Source organism: Cotesia glomerata, linkage group LG9, assembly GCF_020080835.1.
Source record: "Cotesia glomerata isolate CgM1 linkage group LG9, MPM_Cglom_v2.3, whole genome shotgun sequence".
Taxonomy (NCBI): Eukaryota; Metazoa; Arthropoda; class Insecta; order Hymenoptera; family Braconidae; genus Cotesia; species Cotesia glomerata.
The window spans coordinates 14,904,068-14,925,377 of NC_058166.1; the positions used below are offsets into that span (position 1 = coordinate 14,904,068).

Genomic DNA, 21,310 nt, shown 5'->3' on the forward strand with positions numbered 1-21,310 from the left:
TTTCATAAATTTTTGCGTTGTTTGAAGAATGATAAATCTGCTGCCTGTCATCAGCTGATTGTTGATTTTTTTCACAGTAAAAACAAACACTTTCAGCTTTTAATTTTTTTTTTTTAATATTTATAGCTTCATCAGCAGATGAATTACGGTACCTTGGCAATAATGCTGTAAAACTGCTATAACATTCTCTATGGTATCCGTCAGTAGTGTTGACATTTTCCGGTAATTCAGAGTTACCGTATTTTAAATTAAACTTCTTACGTATCGGTAAAAATTCTTTAGATTTTTTTAATGTTTTTTCAACAAAAAAAATTATTTTTCCTTCTTTGCTTCCACAGAAAACACATTTTGGTTCTTTTTCAGCCATTTATAAATTTTTTTTAATAACCTTATTTATAATTACAATTAAATTGAAAGTTTAAAAATTTTAATAATAATATTTATTCTGTAAAAGTTTTAGATACTATTTTTGAAGTTGTTTTTAAAAAATATCAACATAATGTCACTTTACTCTTAATGTATAAATTAAATTAAATTTATGTCACCTTTTAAAATTATAATCCAACGTTGTTGAGAAGCAGTTTGTTTTTGTTTTGTCTATAATTACTTTAACTCTGCAAATTTTTATAACTTTTTGGATTATACAATTAGTGAAAACTTCACTAGGATCTTTGTAAGCACTAAACGCAAGCACGTGGCTTGAGAAATAACGCCGTTATATCGAAAAGTACTTTAAAATTTCATTTAATCTAATCAGCTGTTGTTGTTACATCCATCTCTTTTGTGCAGACGAGTGTACTCTAGCCGCTATTTTTTTCTTTTGGTTAAATTTGTTTTGCATTTTAATAAGACAATTGAATTATTGTCTGGTATATAAATACATTTTTAATTTCTTAATAATAAATGTTTTTTTTTTTCTACATAAATTATATTTGAGTAATATTAAAGTTAGCCGATATCTATAAATTGTTATGATTTTTTTTATTAAAAAATTATTACAAAAAAATTTTTTCATTTGTTAAAAACTTCAAAAACTATAATTGCAATTTTTTAAAAATATTTTTTAGTTATAATCAAAAATGTCGGCTAACTTTATTATAATTTTTTTTTTTTTTTTTTAATTATTAAATTAGAACTAAATAATATTTTTAAAAAATTGCACTTATAATTTTTGAAGGCTTTTAAAGTTTTAAAAATTTTTTTTGTAATAATTTTTTTAATAAAAAAAATTCTAAAAATTTTTAGATGTCGGCTAACTTAATTTTTCATTTTTGAATAATACTAAAGTTAGCCGACGTTTCTAATTTTTTTTTATTTATTAAATTGGAACAAATAAATATTTTTTAAAAATTAAAATTTTTTAAGTTTTTTTACAAATGGATTTTTTCTCTTATTATTTTTTTAATGATTTTTTCAATAAAAAAAATTATAAAAATTTGATTTTCATTAATTCTTATTAAAATTTTTTTAAAGTTTTCAAATAAATACATTTTTTAATTTTTGAAAAAACATTTTATTCAAATTAAATTACACTTATTATTAAATTATGAAATTAAACAATTACTTGAGACTTACACAATTACATTACCATAAGTCGCGGTGCAATATTCATCGCCATTAGTTCTTGGAATAATAATTTTGCTGCGTAAGGGAGTCTTACTTGAGATATCTGTGTTTTGTTTTTACATCCTTTGCATTCAAAAGTATTGTTACGTAAATTAGCGATTGCAATCAACCCACAGAAATTGCAAACATGAATACGGTAAGGATCGGATACTTCAAATAGACGTTCACGTAGAAACTGTGCAGCTCCATGGGAAATCTGGCAATCTCGCTCCATTTCACCAAAACGTAATCCTCCATCCCTGAAAACAAAATCAATAAATCAATTAAAAATGTTAAATAACAATAATCCTTATTTATGATATTGATAAATTTAATTTTTGTCTAAAAAAATATTATGATTAATTACTGATAAATTTAGTTGATGATTTATTAATCTTACCTAGCACGACCTTCCATAGGCTGTCTCACCAAAATCTGGACTGGACCACGTGCACGACTGTGAATTTTATCATCCACCATGTGTTTTAATCTCTGATAATAAGTAGGGCCTAAGAAAACCTGGGCATTTATTTTTCTTCCAGTGTGTCCATTGTACATAACTTCATTTCCTCTTAGATGATAGCCATATTCTTGGAGCAGAGTAGAAATTTTTTGTACATTGACAGCATCGTTGAACGGCGTAGCATCACCAATTTCACCCTTATTGGCAGAAACCTTCCCTTGAATACACTCAATCAAGTGACCAATTGTCATACGAGATGGAATAGCGTGAGGATTGATAATAATATCGGGTGTTAAACCTTCACATGAAAACGGCATGTCTTCTTGCCGATACTGAATACCACATGTACCTTTCTGTCCGTGCCTCGAGGCAAACTTATCGCCAATCTGCGGTATACGTACACTCCTTACTCTTATCTTACAGAACTTGTATCCTTCGCTGTTCAAAGTCAACATAACTTGATCAACAATTCCTGTTTCGCTGTTACGCAAGAAAGTTGATGCATCTCTTTTAGTGAATCGTTTTGTTGTTCCTTCTAATTCGTCATCAGTCTCAGGTAATGTAATAGTTTTACCAATAACAACGTCATCACCTGAAACACGAATTCCAGGTGCAATAATACCGTCGTCATCAAGTTTGTCGTAAATGGCATGACGCATTCCTTGACAAGTTTGTCGTGTTGGTTTCTCAAATTGTTCTTCCTGGTCTCCAATTCTCTTACTCTCAGCATCTTTGTACGATCGATAGAAAACTGAACGGAAGAAACCACGTTCAACTGCACTAGCGTTCAAGATAACACTGTCTTCTTGATTGTAACCAGTATAACATAAAATAGCAACAATACTGTTTATTCCTGCCGGCAATTCACGGAACCGTAAGTACTCCATTGAACGTGTAGTAACAAGTGGTTTGTGCGGATAATAAAGCACATGAGCAAGTGTGTCCATCCGAACATGGAAATTTGTAATATAAACACCCATAGCTTGTTTACCCATAGCACTTTGGTAAGTATTCCTAGGACTCTGGTTGTGATCGGGAAATGGTATAATTGATGCGCAAACACCCAGTATCATTGCTGGATGGATTTCACAGTGGGTATAGGTCGCACAGTAAGAATCTTCTTTGTCTTGCCTTAGATCATCGGGTGACATTGCAATCATTACAGTTTCCTCTTCAAGTGTATCAATATACTCTACGACACCACTTCCGACCAGTTCTTGCCAACCATCGTTATTATAATCGCGTTCCTTCAACATGTTAATGTGGCGTTTTTTCAATAACAGCTGCATATTCTCAACAATCAACAAAGGTCTACTGATGCGACCAGCGTCAGTGTAAATACGTATTTCCCGATCACGAATATCACGAATCATTGATACTTCAGATACAATAATGTCCATCTGACGCCGCAATTTACGTAAGGTCGCCATCAATTGATCAGGATCACGATGAATTCCTACCCAACAACCATTTACAAAAATTTTCGTGGCATCTGCAATGGCACTAGGTGCTATTTCTTCAAGATTTTCCATCGACCACTCCTCCAAGAACTCAAGAATTGGAGAAGGTTGTGAACCAACACTGATGTAAGCCATCAATGCTAGATTTTTCACCAATCCTACAGCAGCACCTTCTGGAGTTTCAGCAGGACACAGCATCCCCCACAGAGTATTATGCAATTGACGTGGCTTAGCTAGCTTACCATCCCGACCGATGGGCGAATTGACACGTCTCAAGTGAGACAATGTTGATGCGAATGTCAAACGATTCAATACCTGAGAGACACCAGCACGTGCTTGATGAGCTTTCTTTTGATCACCCCAATTACCCGTGGCTAGAGAGTATCTCAAACCATCAGTGATGATTTTTGTCTTGATAGCCAGCTCCAAATTAAAATCTTTTCCACGATCAATGAATTTCTGTGCGTACATACGAACTTCCTTCATTAGATTTTTAAATAAAGCACGGAACAAGAAGGCAAGAAGTGGGCCAGCTAAATCAAGACGTTTGTTACCGTAGTGATCACGGTCATCTAACTCACGACGTCCCAATGCAGCAGACAGCAAACGATGGACCATGTAGCCTAAAAAGTAAGCTTTCTTCGTCTCACAAAAGTCACTGATACCCACATGAGGCAGCATTTCTTTTTGTAATATTTCTCGTGCGTATTTAATACGTTTGTCTTTTGTAACACCAGGGCGTGCTCCACGACTACCAATAAAATTAAGGGCGATGTTTTGTTCCTGAACTACAAAAGCCTCGTCTAAAGATGGCTTGACCATTTCCATCATTTCTGGGTCATCGAAGTCGTAAATAATGTGCTCTAGAATGTCACGATCAGCGACGAAACCCAAAGCACGGAAGACAATCATTATAGGAATTTCTTGTTTAATATAAGGTAAAATTGAAATTATATGCTGGCCAATTGCTGATTTTTTAATACTTGCTCCACTACGTGCCATCATATTAATCCAAAGTGTTGAAGTTGGTCGTGAACTGTTTTCAACGCATGAACGTATTTCACTTTTGTAAGCATATTTACCATCTTTCATACTAAACACGTAAACTGTATTAGTTGCCATTTTTTCTTGGGCTATCAATACTTTTTCAGAGCCGTTAATTATAAAATAACCACCAGGATCCAGTGGGCATTCGTTCAACTCCGTTAAATCACGATCAGATAAACCGGCCAATAAACAATATTTTGAACGCAACATTATAGGAATTTTACCGATAAATGTTTTTTGATGTTGAGTCTCTACTGGATCTTCTGCTCCTTTTAGCATTGCTTTGGCTATATCGACGTACAAGGGTGCTGAGTAAGTTAAATTACGGAGACGTGCCTCATTAGGCATCATTGGTGATGGTGCTCCATCTTTCTCCCAGTGAGTTGGCTTTGATAAATAAATTTGTTCGAATTTGAGCTTGTGCTTTACTGAAGTTTCTACTAGGCCTGATGTATGCTGAGCTTCTGCTTCCAAATCAATTGGTGGTGAGTCTTCGACTATTTTTTGAACAGACATCTCAATAAATTCATCAAAACTGTCCAGCTGTTGACGCACGAGACCTTTCTCGTCGAAGTAAGCGTTTATTACGATCCAACAAGCTTCTTGCCATAGTTTAGATGAAATTTCCTCCGCGTCTTCGCTCTCGTACTGATCTAAATAATACATTTAGCATTAGTATTTAATTTAAATATTTTTATTATTAATTTACTAATTGATTTTATAAATAAATTCATTATTAAATTGAATAACTATAAAAATTTTAAGTGTTTGATATCTTTACAGTAATAAACTTAGTGTTAATTTAAATTTTAAAATAAAAATATTTTAATTGAAAAAATTAATTATCTATATTATTAAGAGAATAAGAAAAATTTTATCTCCAGGATAGTCATATTGACGGTTTGATTAGCAATTGGTCGAACTCCTTATTTTGTAGAAAGTGATTTTTTAATATTTTAATGTAGCAATAGTCCAATTATAAATTATTTGAATGATCCAAACCAAAATATTATACCACTATTAGATATTAAATGATTTTTTTTAAGTGATAATGAAATTTTCACAAATTGTTTCTTCGAACAAATGGAAGATTTTCTAAAATGGAGTTAGACAATTTGCTAATTAGAACGTCGATATAATAAAATCGATTTTTTTAGTGAAATTTAGTGTCACTGCAAAGGTTATATTTTGAATTTGTGTTTTTTCAAGGTTTCATATTATTCTCGCCGATAGTCAATTTCGATATTATGATAAGTATTTAGGCTACATTCGAAAATAGTCTATTTCTAGATACATAATTAAGAAATGACTGTATCTTGAGAACGATCGACATTTTTAAAGATATAAGCTCACTCCGACACTACACTCATCGAGACCTTTCATTTGAGTACCCACATCAATTTTTCATATATTTATATATATTGTATATATGTATATATGAAAAATATATCAAAATGCATGTGGGTACTCAAATGAAAGGTCTTGATGAGTGTAACATCGGGATGAGCTTATATCTTAAAAAATGTCAATAATTAAGAAATGACACTGTATCTTGTCAACTAATGATATTTTTAAAGATATAAGCTCACTCCGACACTACACTCATCGAGACCTTTCATTTGAGTACCCACATCGTTTTTTCATATATTTATATATATGTATATATGAAAAATATATGAAAAATGCATGTGGGTACTTAAATAAAAGCTTTTGATGAGTGTAACATCGGGATGACCTTATCTCTTTAAAAATGTCAATAATTAAGAAATGACACTGTATCTTGTCAACTAATGATATTTTTAAAGATATAAGCTCACTCCGACACTACACTCATCGAGACTTTTCATTTGAGTACCCACATCATTTTTTCATATATTTATATATATTATATATAAGGGTATATGAAAAATATTTAAAAATGCATGTGGGTACTCAAATAAAAGCTTTTGATGAGTGTAACATCGGGATGACTTTATCTCTTTAAAAATGTCAATAATTAAGAAATTACATTGTAACTTATCAACTAATGATATTTTTAAAGATATAAGCTCATCTCGATGTTAGACTCATCGAGACCTTTTATTTGAGTACCCACCTCAATTTTTCATATATTTATATATATTGTATATATGTATATATGAAAAATATATCAAAATGCATGTGGGTACTCAAATGAAAGGTCTTGATGAGTGTAACATCAGGATGAGCTTATATCTTAAAAAATTTCAATAATTAAGAAATGACACTGTATCTTGTCAACTAATGATATTTTTAAAGATATAAGCTCATCTCGATGTTACACTCATCAAGACCTTTCATTTAAGTACCCACATCGTTTTTTCATATATTTATATATATTATATATATGTATATATGAAAAATATATCAAAAATGCATGTGGGTACTCAAATAAAAGCTTTTGATGAGTGTAACATCGGGATGACCTTATCTCTTTAAAAATGTCAATAATTAAGAAATTACATTGTAACTTATCAACTAATGATATTTTTAAAGATATAAGCTCATCTCGATGTTAGACTCATCGAGACCTTTCATTTGAGTACCCACATCAATTTTTCATATATTTATATATATTGTATATATGTATATATGAAAAATATATCAAAATGCATGTGGGTACTCAAATGAAAGGTCTTGATGAGTGTAACATCGGGATGAGCTTATATCTTAAAAAATGTCAATAATTAAGAAATGACACTGTATTTTGTCAACTAATGATATTTTTAAAGACATAAGCTCACTCCGACACTACACTCATTGAGACCTTTCATTTGAGTACCCACATCATTTTTTCATATATTTATATATATTATATATAAGTGTATATGAAAAATATATAAAAATGCATGTGGGTACTCAAATGAAAGCTCTTGATGAGTGTAACATCGGGATGAGCTTATATCTTTAAAAATGTCAATAGTTAAGAAAGTACAGTGCAATTTAACAAGAGTCATTATTTAATAGAGCAAAATTTTATTTATTTATAGTTCACAATTAACTGCAGTCACGTAGTGACTGCAAGACTGCTAGTTCAGAATAAATTGACTATAAAAAAGAAAAAAACTATGTAATAATCGTTTGTTATTTAATTTTTTAATTTTCAACAATTAAAATTTAGGGTTATCTTTAAAATTAAAACAAATGAATTACTCATGAAATAATAATTGCTAAATCATTAATTTCTTAAGTAACAATTATTGTAAAATAAACTGATAAATTAATTTAATATAGAAAATAAATAAATAATATCGATTAATTATTATTGTAAAAATGAAAAAAAAAAATATATTCAAGCAATCAATTGTAAACATTTTAATTATTTATATTTGAATTTACCTTCGTCGGCGTACATGATTAGTTTTTTTTCAACTCTATTACAAGTAAATAATAATTATTGATGTAAAAATATTAAGAATTTTATAAATTGCAGTCAACACAATAACAACTGTTGATGACAACCGCTAATTCGGCGGCCAATGTACGCATCTATGTTATTTGAGGTTATATTACTTTCAGTATTGATCACTGGTGTCGCTCAGTTGATATTTTGCCATCAAAATGGACGAAGTATTTTCAAATTAATATTTAAAAAAAAAAAAATCAATAAATAATCGAATTAGAAGTTAATATAAATTATTAATGTAAAATTATATTGAAAATTTGAATTCTTTGTTGAAAAATTAATAAAAATTAATTTAGCATATAAGTATTATTTAGGGCTAGTTTTTTAATCCGAGATAAATTTTTATCTCGGATAGAATTATTATTGCCAGTATTATCATAGGATAAAATTTTATCTGATCGGATTGAAAAACTGGCCCTTAATAAATAGAAATTAAGTCAGCCAACATCTAAAAATTGTTAGAATTTTTTTTATTGAAAAAATGATTACAAAAAAATTAAAAAAATAATTTTATTTTTAAAAAACTTGAAAAACTATAAGTGTAATTTTTTAAAAATATTTTTTAGTTCTAATTTAATGAATGAAAAAAAAAATTAGGAAAACGGTTGACCCTAAAGGCCATCCCTGCAACTTCCCGCTAATTCCGTTAATACCTGGCCGCTTCATTGAGCTCTTCGAGCTCAAAAGTACAATCTGTGTGTTGTTTTAAGCTCTCCGAGCTCAAAAAGATACCTTTTCTATGCTTTTGAGCTCTTTGAGCTCAAAAGTCTGATAGAAGTTTCATAGAACACTATTTTTTGAATGTTCATACCGCAATAACTTTTGAATGAATGAACCGATTTTTACGCGGTTGGCGGCATTCTACGTACACGGTGAAAAATTTCCATTATTTTTTATTCTGCATGGATTTTAGATATTACAATGGTGCATATTACTAGTGAACCTTATTGACTCAGAATAAGATTTTACAATGGCCCATAGTAATTTCCGAAACAAATGAAATCAGACATAGTAAATGGTAGAAATTGAAATGTACCATAGTAAAATGAAATATACAATAATTTAAATTTCCGAATGTACTATAGCAAAAAAAATAAGAAAACGTTTGTAAAAAATAAAAAATTTTAGAGTAAAAAATGTTTTTAGCAATTAAAAAAAATATCAAACGAAACAAGATTTTTTTTGTTTGCAATAATTTTTAAAAATATTTTTTTAAAATATAGTTTTTTTTATTTTTTTTTTCATTTTTAACAATGAACGTAGGATTTATTTTGGCAGTTAATTTTATTATGAATAATTATAAACACAATATATAACTTTTAAATTATTTTTTATTATTATTAGAAGTGTCGGTTGCAGGTTAATCATCAAATGTTTGTTTTCATTTTAATTTTTCACGGTAAATTATTAAACATTTTATTATTTATGAATCTTACAAATTTTCATTAACTATTCATGCGTTGATGGATTTATAAACTAATATTTATTTAAAACTTAATGTTTATTACAATTTTCATAACACCGTTAACCACTACTGATAGCGTCTGTAGACTTATGTTGACAAAACAAAGCAGCACGAAAAAATGAAAGAGCGCGCGTCGCGACTGACGCGCATACGTTTACTATGGGACATTTGAAAATTTCATAGTCACAATTTTAAATTTAAACCGAGTACACGTGACTAAATGTGAAACTTTTTTATAAATTTTTATTGTCGACTGAGCAACAGAAATTTTACTATGGAACTATAATGAAAAGTTTTAAGCACACTAACAGTTTTTGTTCTGTCAGTTTACGAAAATTTTTTATATATGTTTATGTAACAGTTGCATGGTCAAATTTACTATGGTCCCTAGTAAATATTGATTGGTACAATATGATATTCTTAAATTTTTATGGTAATATTTTGAATTGAGTCATTAAGGTTCAGTCTTATTATGTATGCATAGTAAATTTCTACAGAAATTTCTCACCGTGTAGTTTTTAAGCCTTATAAATAATTTCTAAGTTTCAATTGGTCAAACTAGAAATTTCGGAGTAACTCTGAAAAAACACTTTTTTCGGTTTTCTTTCGTTCACGATATCTCTCGAACGAATCAACCGATTTTGACCGGATTGGCGGCGATCGACGTGGTTTTTCAAGGTTGAGAGCTGATTAGTTTTTGGAATCGATCGGTTGAGCCGTTTAAAAGTTATCCCAAAAAAACCACTTCAGAAAAAAATTTTTTTCCTACTTTTTTTTAGATTTCTCCAAATTTCTCAAAATCTATCGGTCCGAATCGGTTCAAATTAACAGGAAATCTAAGTTTGGCGAAGCCCTTTCGAATGGCACCAACCGCGATGAAATCGGTTCAACCGTTCAAAAGTTATAAGAGGTTTACATACTTACACACATACACACACATACACACTCACACACACATACATACATACAGACATAGTGACACCCTCGCGGGAATAGTCAGGAAAGCTTCCTGTGACCTTCAAACGTCGTGATCTGATGAAAACTCGATTTTCGAAAAACGGGGTAAAACCAATAACTTCCCGATTTTTGAAAATTTTCAATTTTCTTAGCGGGAAGTTAAAAAATCATAAAATTAAAAACGTCGGCTAACTTTAGTATTATCCTTAATAATTATAAGAATTTTCTAACAAATAAATTATTGCAAAAAAAATTGACATTTAGAAATTTAAAAAAATAAAAAATATAATTATTTAAAAATAATTTTTTATTTTGGGACAAATTTTTTTGTTATATAATTGCTGGAGAATATTGGATTAAAGCGCTAGTTTCTTCTTTCGCAATTTTATCTCTGATTGAGATGTTGTATGTGAAGTTTCTGTAGTTTAGAAGAGAAGAAGTGCGACATTGCCAAAAAATATGCTTTTAAACACAAAATCGTGTTCAGTTGAATAAAGTTATTGGTCAATTTTTTAGTAATATACATATTCAAATACAATATTCAACCGAGCACGGCCTTTACAAGAAAGTAAGACGTTGCCGCGTGATGAGGTAAACTGTTTAAAATATGTAAATAAAGAAGAAATTTAGTAAATAAAAAATGTGTTTTTAATTTAAACTAGAAGCTAAAAGAAAAAACAACTTTCAATCAATGTAATCTTAAAATCTTTGAAAGTTGTAAATTTTTACGATCTAGTGCTTCATCATAATTCATAAATTGATGGAGAGTAAAGGCTAAAAATATACTGATAAAGTATTCATTAATCTTTTTTAATACATACAAAAAATACAAATTAAAAATTAAAGTTCATTACTTTAAATTTTATCATATTTTTACTGAATTTACAAATTTTAATTATTTAAAATAATATAAAAAAAAAATTGTTTATTTGGTATAAATTGGACTCTTATGATCATTATGAATGATTTGTTAAAATCAGCAGATATTTAACAGTTTTTAGGAATTTTTTCAACAAATTAAATATTATTAAAAAAATATTGACTAAAATTAACAAATTTTATTAGAATTTTATAGCAATGAAATTATTGTGAAAAAAATTTAATAAAAATTTCCACATGTAAAAATTAAAAAAAATAATTAATGGAAATTTTTAAAAGCATATTTATTATTGTAATTGATTTGTTATTAGAATTTTAAAAAATTGCCAATCGTCAACTAGTTTCAGTTTTAATAATACTAAAGTTAGCCGACATTGTTGATTTTTTGTTTTTTTTTAATTATTAAATTAGAACTAAATGATATTTTTGAAAAATTGCACTTGTAATTTTTAAAGTTTTTTAAAAATGAATTTTTTCGTATGAAAATTAAGTTAGCCGACATCTACACGGAAAAAACAAGAAAAATCCATATTATACTACGTGATATCTGGATTATACTCATTGTAATCTGGATTATACTAGCGACTATCTGAAATTTTTTTTCACCCAATATAATCTGGGATGATCCAGTGTCATCTTGTTCTTTCCGTGTACAAATTTTTAGAATTTTTTTATTGAAAAAATCATTACAAAAAAATAAAAAAAAATTTCCATTTGTAAAAAACTTGAAAAACTGTAAGTGAAGTTTTTCAAAAATATTTTCTAGTTCTAATTTAATAAATGAAAAAATTAAAAACGTCGGATAATTTTAGTATTATTTTTTTTTGTAATAATTTTTTAATAAAAAAAATTATAAAAATTTTTAAATGTCGGCTAACTCAATTTTCATTTAGTTTCATAAAATATTGGAACAAATTGACATTTATAGTTTCTTAAAATTCCTGCATGTAATTTTTTTTTTGGTATAATTTATCTGTTAAAAAACTACTAAAAATAATAGAATGTTAACATGACTATCATTTAAATGGTGAATTTTTTTGGTTGAAAAATTACTTAATAATTGTCAAATTTAATGACGATTAGCGATTGAACTAGATGAAGACGATTTATTCCACAGGTGTGAATCAAATTGAAACAAAAATTTTATTTATTGCTAAAAACTTTAAGGTTTTGCTTGATTGTCTCTATCAAAATATGAGAATTATTGTTAAAAAAATAATAAATAAACTGTTTTTTTTGTCGGCTGATTTTAATAATATTAATTAAATATTTTCAAAGTGGTTATAAATCCTTAAACGTGATATGTATCTAAAAAATATTTATTTCCCCTCCTCTATATACTTTTTAAAGATTTTGAACAAAATACTATTAAAATGTAAATTTATCAATTAAATATATATTTATAAACAAAATGTGTATCAATCACAAAAATTAACACATTATTTAAATATTGTACACCAGTAACAAACAAAACTATTCATTTTTTAGCACTTTTACTCCACTCTCTGTTGGAAGGCTGTCGTCAGGATCATCATCTAGATTGTGTAACCAGTTGAAGATCATCATGTTTCTTTCATATTTTGTCAATTGTTTACCACGTTCACGTTCAACATCATTAACAGTAAGCGGATGATCATTATTAGTCTTGCGATTAACAATCGTCGATCCAGTTATGTTTGGAATAGTACCAGGAACTATAAGTGTAACTCCTGATGTTTGAGCAGCCGAAGCAGCTGCTTCCAGTCTGTCTAGATTAAATTCACTTTGAGAGAGTCTTTCAAGAGCTCGGTAAGTCGTCAATAATCTGAAATAAAAAACTTATCACTTTTAATAAAATAATATTATTTATAAAAGGTTGGCAATAGCCTAATCGGCTCGGTACCTGCATTTCGAAAGAGTGGGACCAGGGTTCGATTCCGGCGCGCACCAATATTTTTCAATGATTATAAACTAAGAATATGTGCGTTTCATTGCCAGCTATCCGGCTCGAGGGACCAATGTTTTGACTCGCGATTGGTTTACCGCAAGTATATAAAATTTTACGTATAAAATTAAAGCTTATATTTTATACCAAGTAAATGAGTTACTCAAATAAATTGTGAATAAAACGTTTAGTTCACAATTAATAAATGCAAGACTAATAATAGATTTTGCACTAAGTAAAAACCATGAGGTTGAGTTTAACTTTAATTTATTTAAAGTAACGAAATGCGACTGTGCGCTACAAAGTATGTAAGAATAACTAACTTAGAGAAAATACAAAAATTATTACAAGGAGAGTAAAAACTAGGCGTTACAATTACAAGTAGAATAAATTAGGAGTAGGAATATTTGGCAACGAATAGTTGACCAGGAAATAATTTGGAGGCGGGATAATTGCCAGCTATGCAGTTTGGAAAAATAAGCAGGAAAGGGAATACGGATGCTAAGATTTTTACCTGGATGGGCGATACGTTTACAAAAATATTTCTAAACTTAGTTAGCAATAAAAACATTAAAAATACAAAATTTACCAAAAGTAAAAACCCAAAGTAATATAACCCAGGTATCAAATTTATGACCATAAGCAGATTAAAAACTATTTAAGAAAATATCCCAAAAATTACCATTAAAAATTCATTTTCTATTCTAAATGTTTTTATTTCTGTGGTTTTCCCATATAGTTATGGAGGTAAAATGTCATTATAGAAGTACCTCCATACTATTTAAGACCGTAATGCAAATGCAGGTACTGATTATAACGCGTAAGTCGGCCACAGTCGCAGCACATGTGTGTCGGGCGTGAAAGAAAAAATCCCGACATGCAGGGGGGTGGAGACGAAAAAGTGGTTGAGAGTTATAATGACGGGGTTGAGAGATTATAATGCGGAGAAAAAAGTGGAGAGACAATAATTCCCCACCCTCCCTTGTAAAACACTCTACAGTGATACAAGTAAAACCATCCTCCTCCTCCTTATATTATTTATAATTTGAATCGTTTATTTGAGAAACCCCATAAGTCAAAAATACTAAATTTTTCAGGAGAAGCAAATAACATTTTTCTCGGTTAAGTTTGCATTAACATTATGAACCAATGATCAATAATAATAATGTTAGTATCCCTAAAAAATATTCAAGCATGAAAAAATTTAATTGTTAATTACTACTATTCATAACAATGATTTGAAGTTAATTGACTTATGGGGTTTCTCACCAAAACCAACAAAATAGTAATTAAATGATTAATTTATCAATTTTTCTCCGTCAATCATTCATTATATTTATCAAAAACAGTACAAAATATGTATTGAAATTACAATTAACGAAAATTATAATAAATCATCTATTTTTAATTTCAAATTAGTGAACTGAGAGTCAACAATAAAACAACATGTTAATTTATCACAATCTAACTTTATAAAACTAAAATTGTAAAAATTATTGATATCAAAGTATTTAACAGTAAATATAATATATTTTTATTTGGTTATCATTAATTTCAGAATTTAAATCAGTTAAATCAGAGTCAACAATAAAAAAACATATTTTTAATTTTAATCCATCAAGCGAATATTGTAAAATTCATTACAATTCAAGTATTTAACAATAAATTTAGTTTCTAATTATCTAATAATCAACGATTTTAAAATTAGTCAGTGAAATCTCATCAAACAATAAAACAATAATTTAATTTAATTTTTTCAAACCCATACTGCGAATATTATTAAAATTTAAGTATTTTGCATTGAACTGAATTTTTCTACTCAGAAAAAGTTTTTTTGAAAAAAAAAGAAACAAAAAGAAATTTATTTTTGGAATTTTCAAAATTGGATGTTTATTCGAAAAACCCCATAAGTCACTAACTTATGGGGTTTCTTAAATAAACAATTCATTTAATTTTATAAATAAAAATTGAATTACCTTCGGCGTATATAATTTTGGCGAACTTTTTTGTTAACAGACTTGACAAGATCAGCAGCTGTGAATGGTATAGGCTGCGGATGCAATGACGATGAAATTTGCTGAGAAACACCTCCATGGGGACTCGGTAATTGTGATGTACTGGCAATGTCACCAACTGCTACCCAAGTGCTGCAAGATCTGGATGCATGATCTAGACGAGCCTGTTCCAATAAAAATCCATCGCGATGTGCTGAATCTAAAGCCAACGCCGAAACTGCAGAGCGTAGTGCCTGAGGACAGGATGCTTCAGGACTGGGTAACTGTGATACGTCGCTTGCACTGAAACTTTTTTGTAGGCCAAGGGCTGATGAAAGCGCAGCGCAACTACGGATTAATTCTGTTTCCTCTTCAAACCACAAAATTTCAGGAATGTCTGCTGGCCTATAAAATACCCGTTTTTTAGATAATCTATATTATTAAGAGAATGAAAATTTTGCGTTCGGGATAATCATATAATAAAATCGGTTTTTTTAGTGAAATTTAGTGATATTGCAAAGGTTTTGACTTGAATTTGTGCCTTTTCAAGGTTTCATTTCATTCTCACCTATAGTCAATTTATTATGATGAGTATTTAAGCTGCATTCGAAAATGCTCTATCTCTAGACAAATAATTAAGAAATGACCTTTTATCTTGTGAAATATTGACATTTTTAAAGATATAAGCTCACCCCGACATTACACTCATCAAGACTTTTCATTTGAGTACCCACATCAATTTTTCATATATTTTATATATATATATATATATATATATATATATATATATATATATATATATATATATATATATATGTATATATGATATATATATCAAAAATGTATGTGGGTACTCAAATGAAAGCTCTTGATAAGTGTAACATCGGGATGAGCTTATATCTTAAAAAATGTCAATAATTAAGAAATTATCTTGTATCTTGTGAACTATTGAAATTTTTAAAGATATAAGCTCATCCCAATGTTGCAGTCATCAAGACCTTTTATTTGAGTATCCACATCAATTTTTCATATATTTATATATATTACATATATGTATATATGAAAAATATATAAAGATGCATGTGGGTACTCAAATGAAAGCTCTTGATAAGTGTAACATCGGGATGAGCTTATATCTTCAAAAACGTCAATAATTAAGAAATGACATTGTATCGTGTCAACTAATGATATTTTTAAAGATATAAGCTCATCTCGATGTTAGACTCATCGAGACCTTTCATTTGAGTACCCACATCAATTTTTCATATATTTTATATATTTATATATATTGTATATATGTATATATGAAAAATATATTACAATGCATACGGGTACTCAAATGAGAGCTCTTGATGAGTCTAACATCCAGATGAGCTTATATCTTTAAAAACGTTAATAATTAATAAATGACATTGTATCATGTCAACTAATGACTTTTTTAAAGACATAAGCTCATCTCGATGTTAGACTCATCGAGACCTTTCATTTGAGTACCCACATCAATTTTTCATACATTTATATATATTATATATATATATATATATATATATATATATATATATATATATATATATATATATACGTATATAGGAAAAATATATCAAAATGCATGTGGGTACTCAAATGAAAGCTCTCGATGAGCGTAACATCGGGATGAGCTTATATCTTTAAAAACGTCAATATTTAAGACAGTACAGTGCAATTTAGCAAAAGTCATTACTTAATAAATTATTTAATAAAGCAAAATTTAAATTTGTTATAGTTCACAAGTCACGGCAGTCACATAGTGACTGCAAGGTTACTAGTAACTGATTATTTTTTTTGGTATTTATCAGTGATCTTACCGGTTTCCTTGACTATCGCGAGCATCAGGATTTGGTGATGATCCACGTCCAGAAAGATGTGCATCACTGTAAGATTTGAAAGTAGTTAACCGATTACTGCTTTTAGCATTGCTTGCTAATGACGAAACGCTAAATAGTGATAAATCTGTTGTGACACTCTCGTGACTTGGCGAACGTAGAATACGATAACTTGATGGTTGGATAACTAAAGTTCCTACTGGTTGAGATGGAACTGGTGATACAGACAGATGTTCGATCTCAGACATTTTAATTTCCTTGATTTTTTTTTATTAATTATTGGAGACTGTTCCTGTTTATTTACTCTAGTTTCACGTCATCGTACTCTTCAAATACTTATCATGCAACTTGTTTCGGTATTTTTATACTTTGATATACTGTTTTTGTTAAACAGTGAAAGAATATAACAATAAATTCACTTTTTATGGTTCAATGGTTCTAAAAATTTGATAGTACCGCTAATGAATCAAAATATTAATTTCAGCATCGAATACTTAATTGGATAATCAAATTTTTTTATTTTTTTAATCTGATCATATCAATCTCTTTAGTTTGGATCCAATTTTTTAGTCGTTTTTGGTATCATTGAGTTAGTTCTGAAATAAAAAAGTCATGAAATCATTAATTAGGTAAATTATTGGGTAGTTAATAAAGTTTTTGTATTAATTTCTTCTAAAGAAACCTTATTACAACTATTTTTTAAGCGTTTTAAACTAAAGAATATATATAATAATAGTATGATGAAAATATTAAAACTTTTTCTTTTCTGAAAATAAATTTGAAACGCGTAGAATATTCAAAAAAAAATTCAATTTGTTGGAAATTATAGCTAAAAAATTAACTATTGATGTATAGAAATCTTTGATAAATATTTAATAATTAGTGAATTGATTGATTGGTGATGAAAAGCGTTTGTTGACTTTTCTTTCAGTTGAGTTTAAAATAAAAGAGAGCTATAAATTATGAAAGCTATTTATAAATATTGAATGTGTATTGAGAAAGGTATTGTGATAGAAATAAGTGATGAGTGAATGAAATAGAGAGTGACTGAGTAAAAGTGTGGAAAAAACTCGTCATAAATATTGACTGAAGATGAATTAAAAATAGAATTTTAAATTACTTTTAATTTTGTAATAATTTCAAGGTAAAATTAAGAAATTAGACATTTTTATCATAAAATTATAATTTTTTTAATTTAAAAAAATTCTGAAAATTATTTGCTTTATCCCGATTTTTCCAAAACAAAACTTCCATCAGATCTTGAATATAGATAAACTTTTGTAATTAATTTAAAATTTATTATTAAAAAAAAAGTTATGAAAAATTCTTCAATTCTTATATTCAAATTTATACTTTTCTTGTATCTATCATAATTACATTCCAAATTTAAGAAAAAAGATTTTTTTAATATCTAAAATTCAAAATTTTATATCTTCATCATTTCGGCTGCCCAATTTTAAAACACAGTAACTGCAAAATTTTTATACTTAATTTTTTTTAGTATTGCTGCATTTCTTATAACTTTTAGACCTTAATTTCAAGTATTTTTTCTTAAAAATACTTATATTCAAGTATCTTCTATTTATAAATCAAATTTTTTATCAATTTGGCGCGCAAACTTTTTTTTTAATAAGAAAAATTAAAAAAAATTTTTAAATTGTCCGTCACTGTGTTTTGCAATTGGGCAGCCGATTTATACGTGTACTTTATTATAATATTTTTTTTGTATACTTTTGCCATTTAGCTATACCGCTTTTGCCTTGAAATTAAATAGTGAATAAATATAAAATCTTTGAAAATTTTTTAAAATCTACTCAACCGGTCCAGCCCAAATTTTTTTTGAATTCCAAATTGAGTGAATCATCCAAATACCACACAGTTACTTACAAACACAATTGGAAGTTTCTAAACGAATACAACAAAATGTTTTGTTATCACCTACTGTCACTAACTTATTAGATACTCTGTTATTGACACTAAACACAGAAGTAAAAAGTTATTGATGAATTTTTATCTTAGTATCTAACTAATGGACTGATTGAAATATTCATGCTTCATAGCAATTAAAAGAAGACCGATAAGAACTTAATTTAAATTTTTGGACCGACAGATCTAAAAGACACGCACCTTAGACACGTGCGCACGCGTAGAAAACCTGAAATATACATTATTATGTGTTTAGAACTTTAAAACTTCGTTTTCTATTGAAATTCAAAATTTGATAATCAGGAGAGTCAGGAGAGTCTATAAAGAAGTTCATGAAATTCAAGAAGCTAACAAATAACCTTTGAACGGAAGTAAGACATAACATTGCGTGCTTTTAAAGAGCAATGTACTATAACCAGAACTACGCGCTTCACGATTATCTAAACGGAAGTTATAAAAAATTCTTACTACAAACTTTACGATCATTCATGCAAAAATGTTGAAGTTATTTTAAAGAAAACAAGTCTGTCAAAACAACAGTTTACGATCGCGAATCCGTAACAATAATTACGTAACTTTTTGTTTTGATTCTTTATTTTTTATTTAATCAAACTTCAAGGTCCTGCTATTATTATTCTGTGAAAGTACATAGATCTATAATTTTAAATAATAAATTTCTAATGTAGCGTATATGCTTTTACGTTTTTGAATAAAGCTTATACAATTATAACACAAAGTATATTGAATACCGGTATTATTAAAGTATGTATTTATTTATACGAACATATTGTCAATATGTCAGAAAAGTTACTCTTTGGCCGGTTATTATATATTATTGATATAACTTTTTTAAATTGCTAATATAAAGTAATCTTTTACTTGATAAATAATCAATACTTAATATTCAATGTTAAAATGCACAGTAAAAAATTTTTCGTCATTGTGTAAAGTGTAAAAATTTTTGTGTAATTTACACTCTAGTGTGTAAAATTTTATATTCTCATGTGTTGATTTAACACACTAGAATGTGGAATTAACATAAGTTTACGTAACAACAGTTAGTGACACAAATATTTGTGTCAAATTTGACGAAAATTTTTTTACTAATTGTAGTTTTTCTGTTTTAGAATTAATAGAGCGCAATGTGTTGTATTGCTTCAATTAAATTCACTGGATCCCATTATACGAGTCAATATATACTGAATAACTGCGCATAACAATTGTTTGAACAATTAACACCTTTTACATGATTTAAAAAAAAAAATAAGAACTTTAAGAAATAAAATTGAAGTTAATTTTATGAATTGTAATGCAAAAACAAAATTCGGTCACTTGTGTGTTGACGTGATTTGCGAAAAGCATACCGCACCAATGCACTAGATTATTATTATGATAAATAGCCTAATCAACGGAAATTTTTGTTTTATTATTTAAAATTAGGAATCACTTATTGATAACACATGCTGCTAAATTATAGATTTTTTAAAGTTATGAAAAAAGTATTAATTTTGGAGTTTTTGGAAAGTAATGTGACCTAGCAAAGTATTCGTGAAGTTTTCACGGCTGAAAGGAATTAGGAAAACTAGTGAGATGAAATTTAGCAAGAAGCAATAGATATAATACCTTATTGGGTGCAATGGCCGAGAAACTTGAGGCTTGATATGGTAGAAGTAGAACACGAATATGTCTCCGTATTCAGAATAGTGAATGAATGGCGATTATTTCCGGTATGAGGCTGCTGTGGGGAAAGTCGTCACTGCACAGGCGTCGATCAATAGGGGCGAGGGAGGACTAAGGGTACATTACTCGAGATACTACCCGGGAAAAATAATTTAGATCTAAGACATACTTTATCTTAGATTCTGATTAGATTGCTATTTTTCTTAATCTTTATTTACTGAATTTTCACCGTTCTGATCAGGGAAAACTGAACCGTAAAAATCCAAAGAAAGTCTACTTTCTGAATTGCAATTGTTTAAAAGTTTACGGTCATTAACACTAACGTAAAGTGAATCGAAGTTAAAGTTTCTGAGTTTTTCAATACTTTTCTCCTCGACCTTCCCTATTTTCTTCATTGCGATTATAATCAACTATTTTTCTTCTTTCAAAGCTGATTTTATCAGAAGCTAATGGATCACACTTTGTTGAGAAAAATTCTATTCAGCCCGGATTAGGGTTCGAACCCACTTCTGGTTGGTTATCGTGTTTGACTGTACGATAGTAACTTATTTAAAGGGATAGACATTGAACTTAAAGATTACTTATTGCAATTTGCACAATTTTCCTTGTTATTTTGGTTTCTTG

The 21,310-nt window shown here is 28.6% G+C and overlaps 2 protein-coding genes across 2 annotated transcripts; both read right to left on the bottom strand.

The window, feature by feature from the left end:
• Positions 1-1,489: 1,489 nt before the first annotated feature.
• Positions 1,490-8,092, bottom strand: LOC123271309 (DNA-directed RNA polymerase II subunit RPB2). The gene is made up of 3 exons (XM_044737596.1): positions 7,933-8,092; positions 2,006-5,228; positions 1,490-1,865 (listed from the first exon to the last, which is right to left on the bottom strand). The coding sequence occupies exons 1-3, from the start codon at positions 7,946-7,948 to the stop codon at positions 1,580-1,582; spliced, it is 3,525 nt and encodes a 1,174-aa protein (XP_044593531.1). The 5' UTR covers positions 7,949-8,092; the 3' UTR covers positions 1,490-1,579.
• Positions 8,093-12,236: 4,144 nt separating this feature from the next.
• On the bottom strand, positions 12,237-20,766 carry LOC123271513. Its single transcript, XM_044737859.1, has 4 exons — positions 20,630-20,766; positions 17,063-17,676; positions 15,201-15,623; positions 12,237-13,104 (listed from the first exon to the last, which is right to left on the bottom strand). Exons 2-4 carry the CDS (start codon positions 17,326-17,328, stop codon positions 12,774-12,776), a joined length of 1,020 nt encoding a protein of 339 aa, XP_044593794.1. The 5' UTR covers positions 17,329-17,676; positions 20,630-20,766; the 3' UTR covers positions 12,237-12,773.
• Between the last annotated feature and the right edge of the window lie 544 nt (positions 20,767-21,310).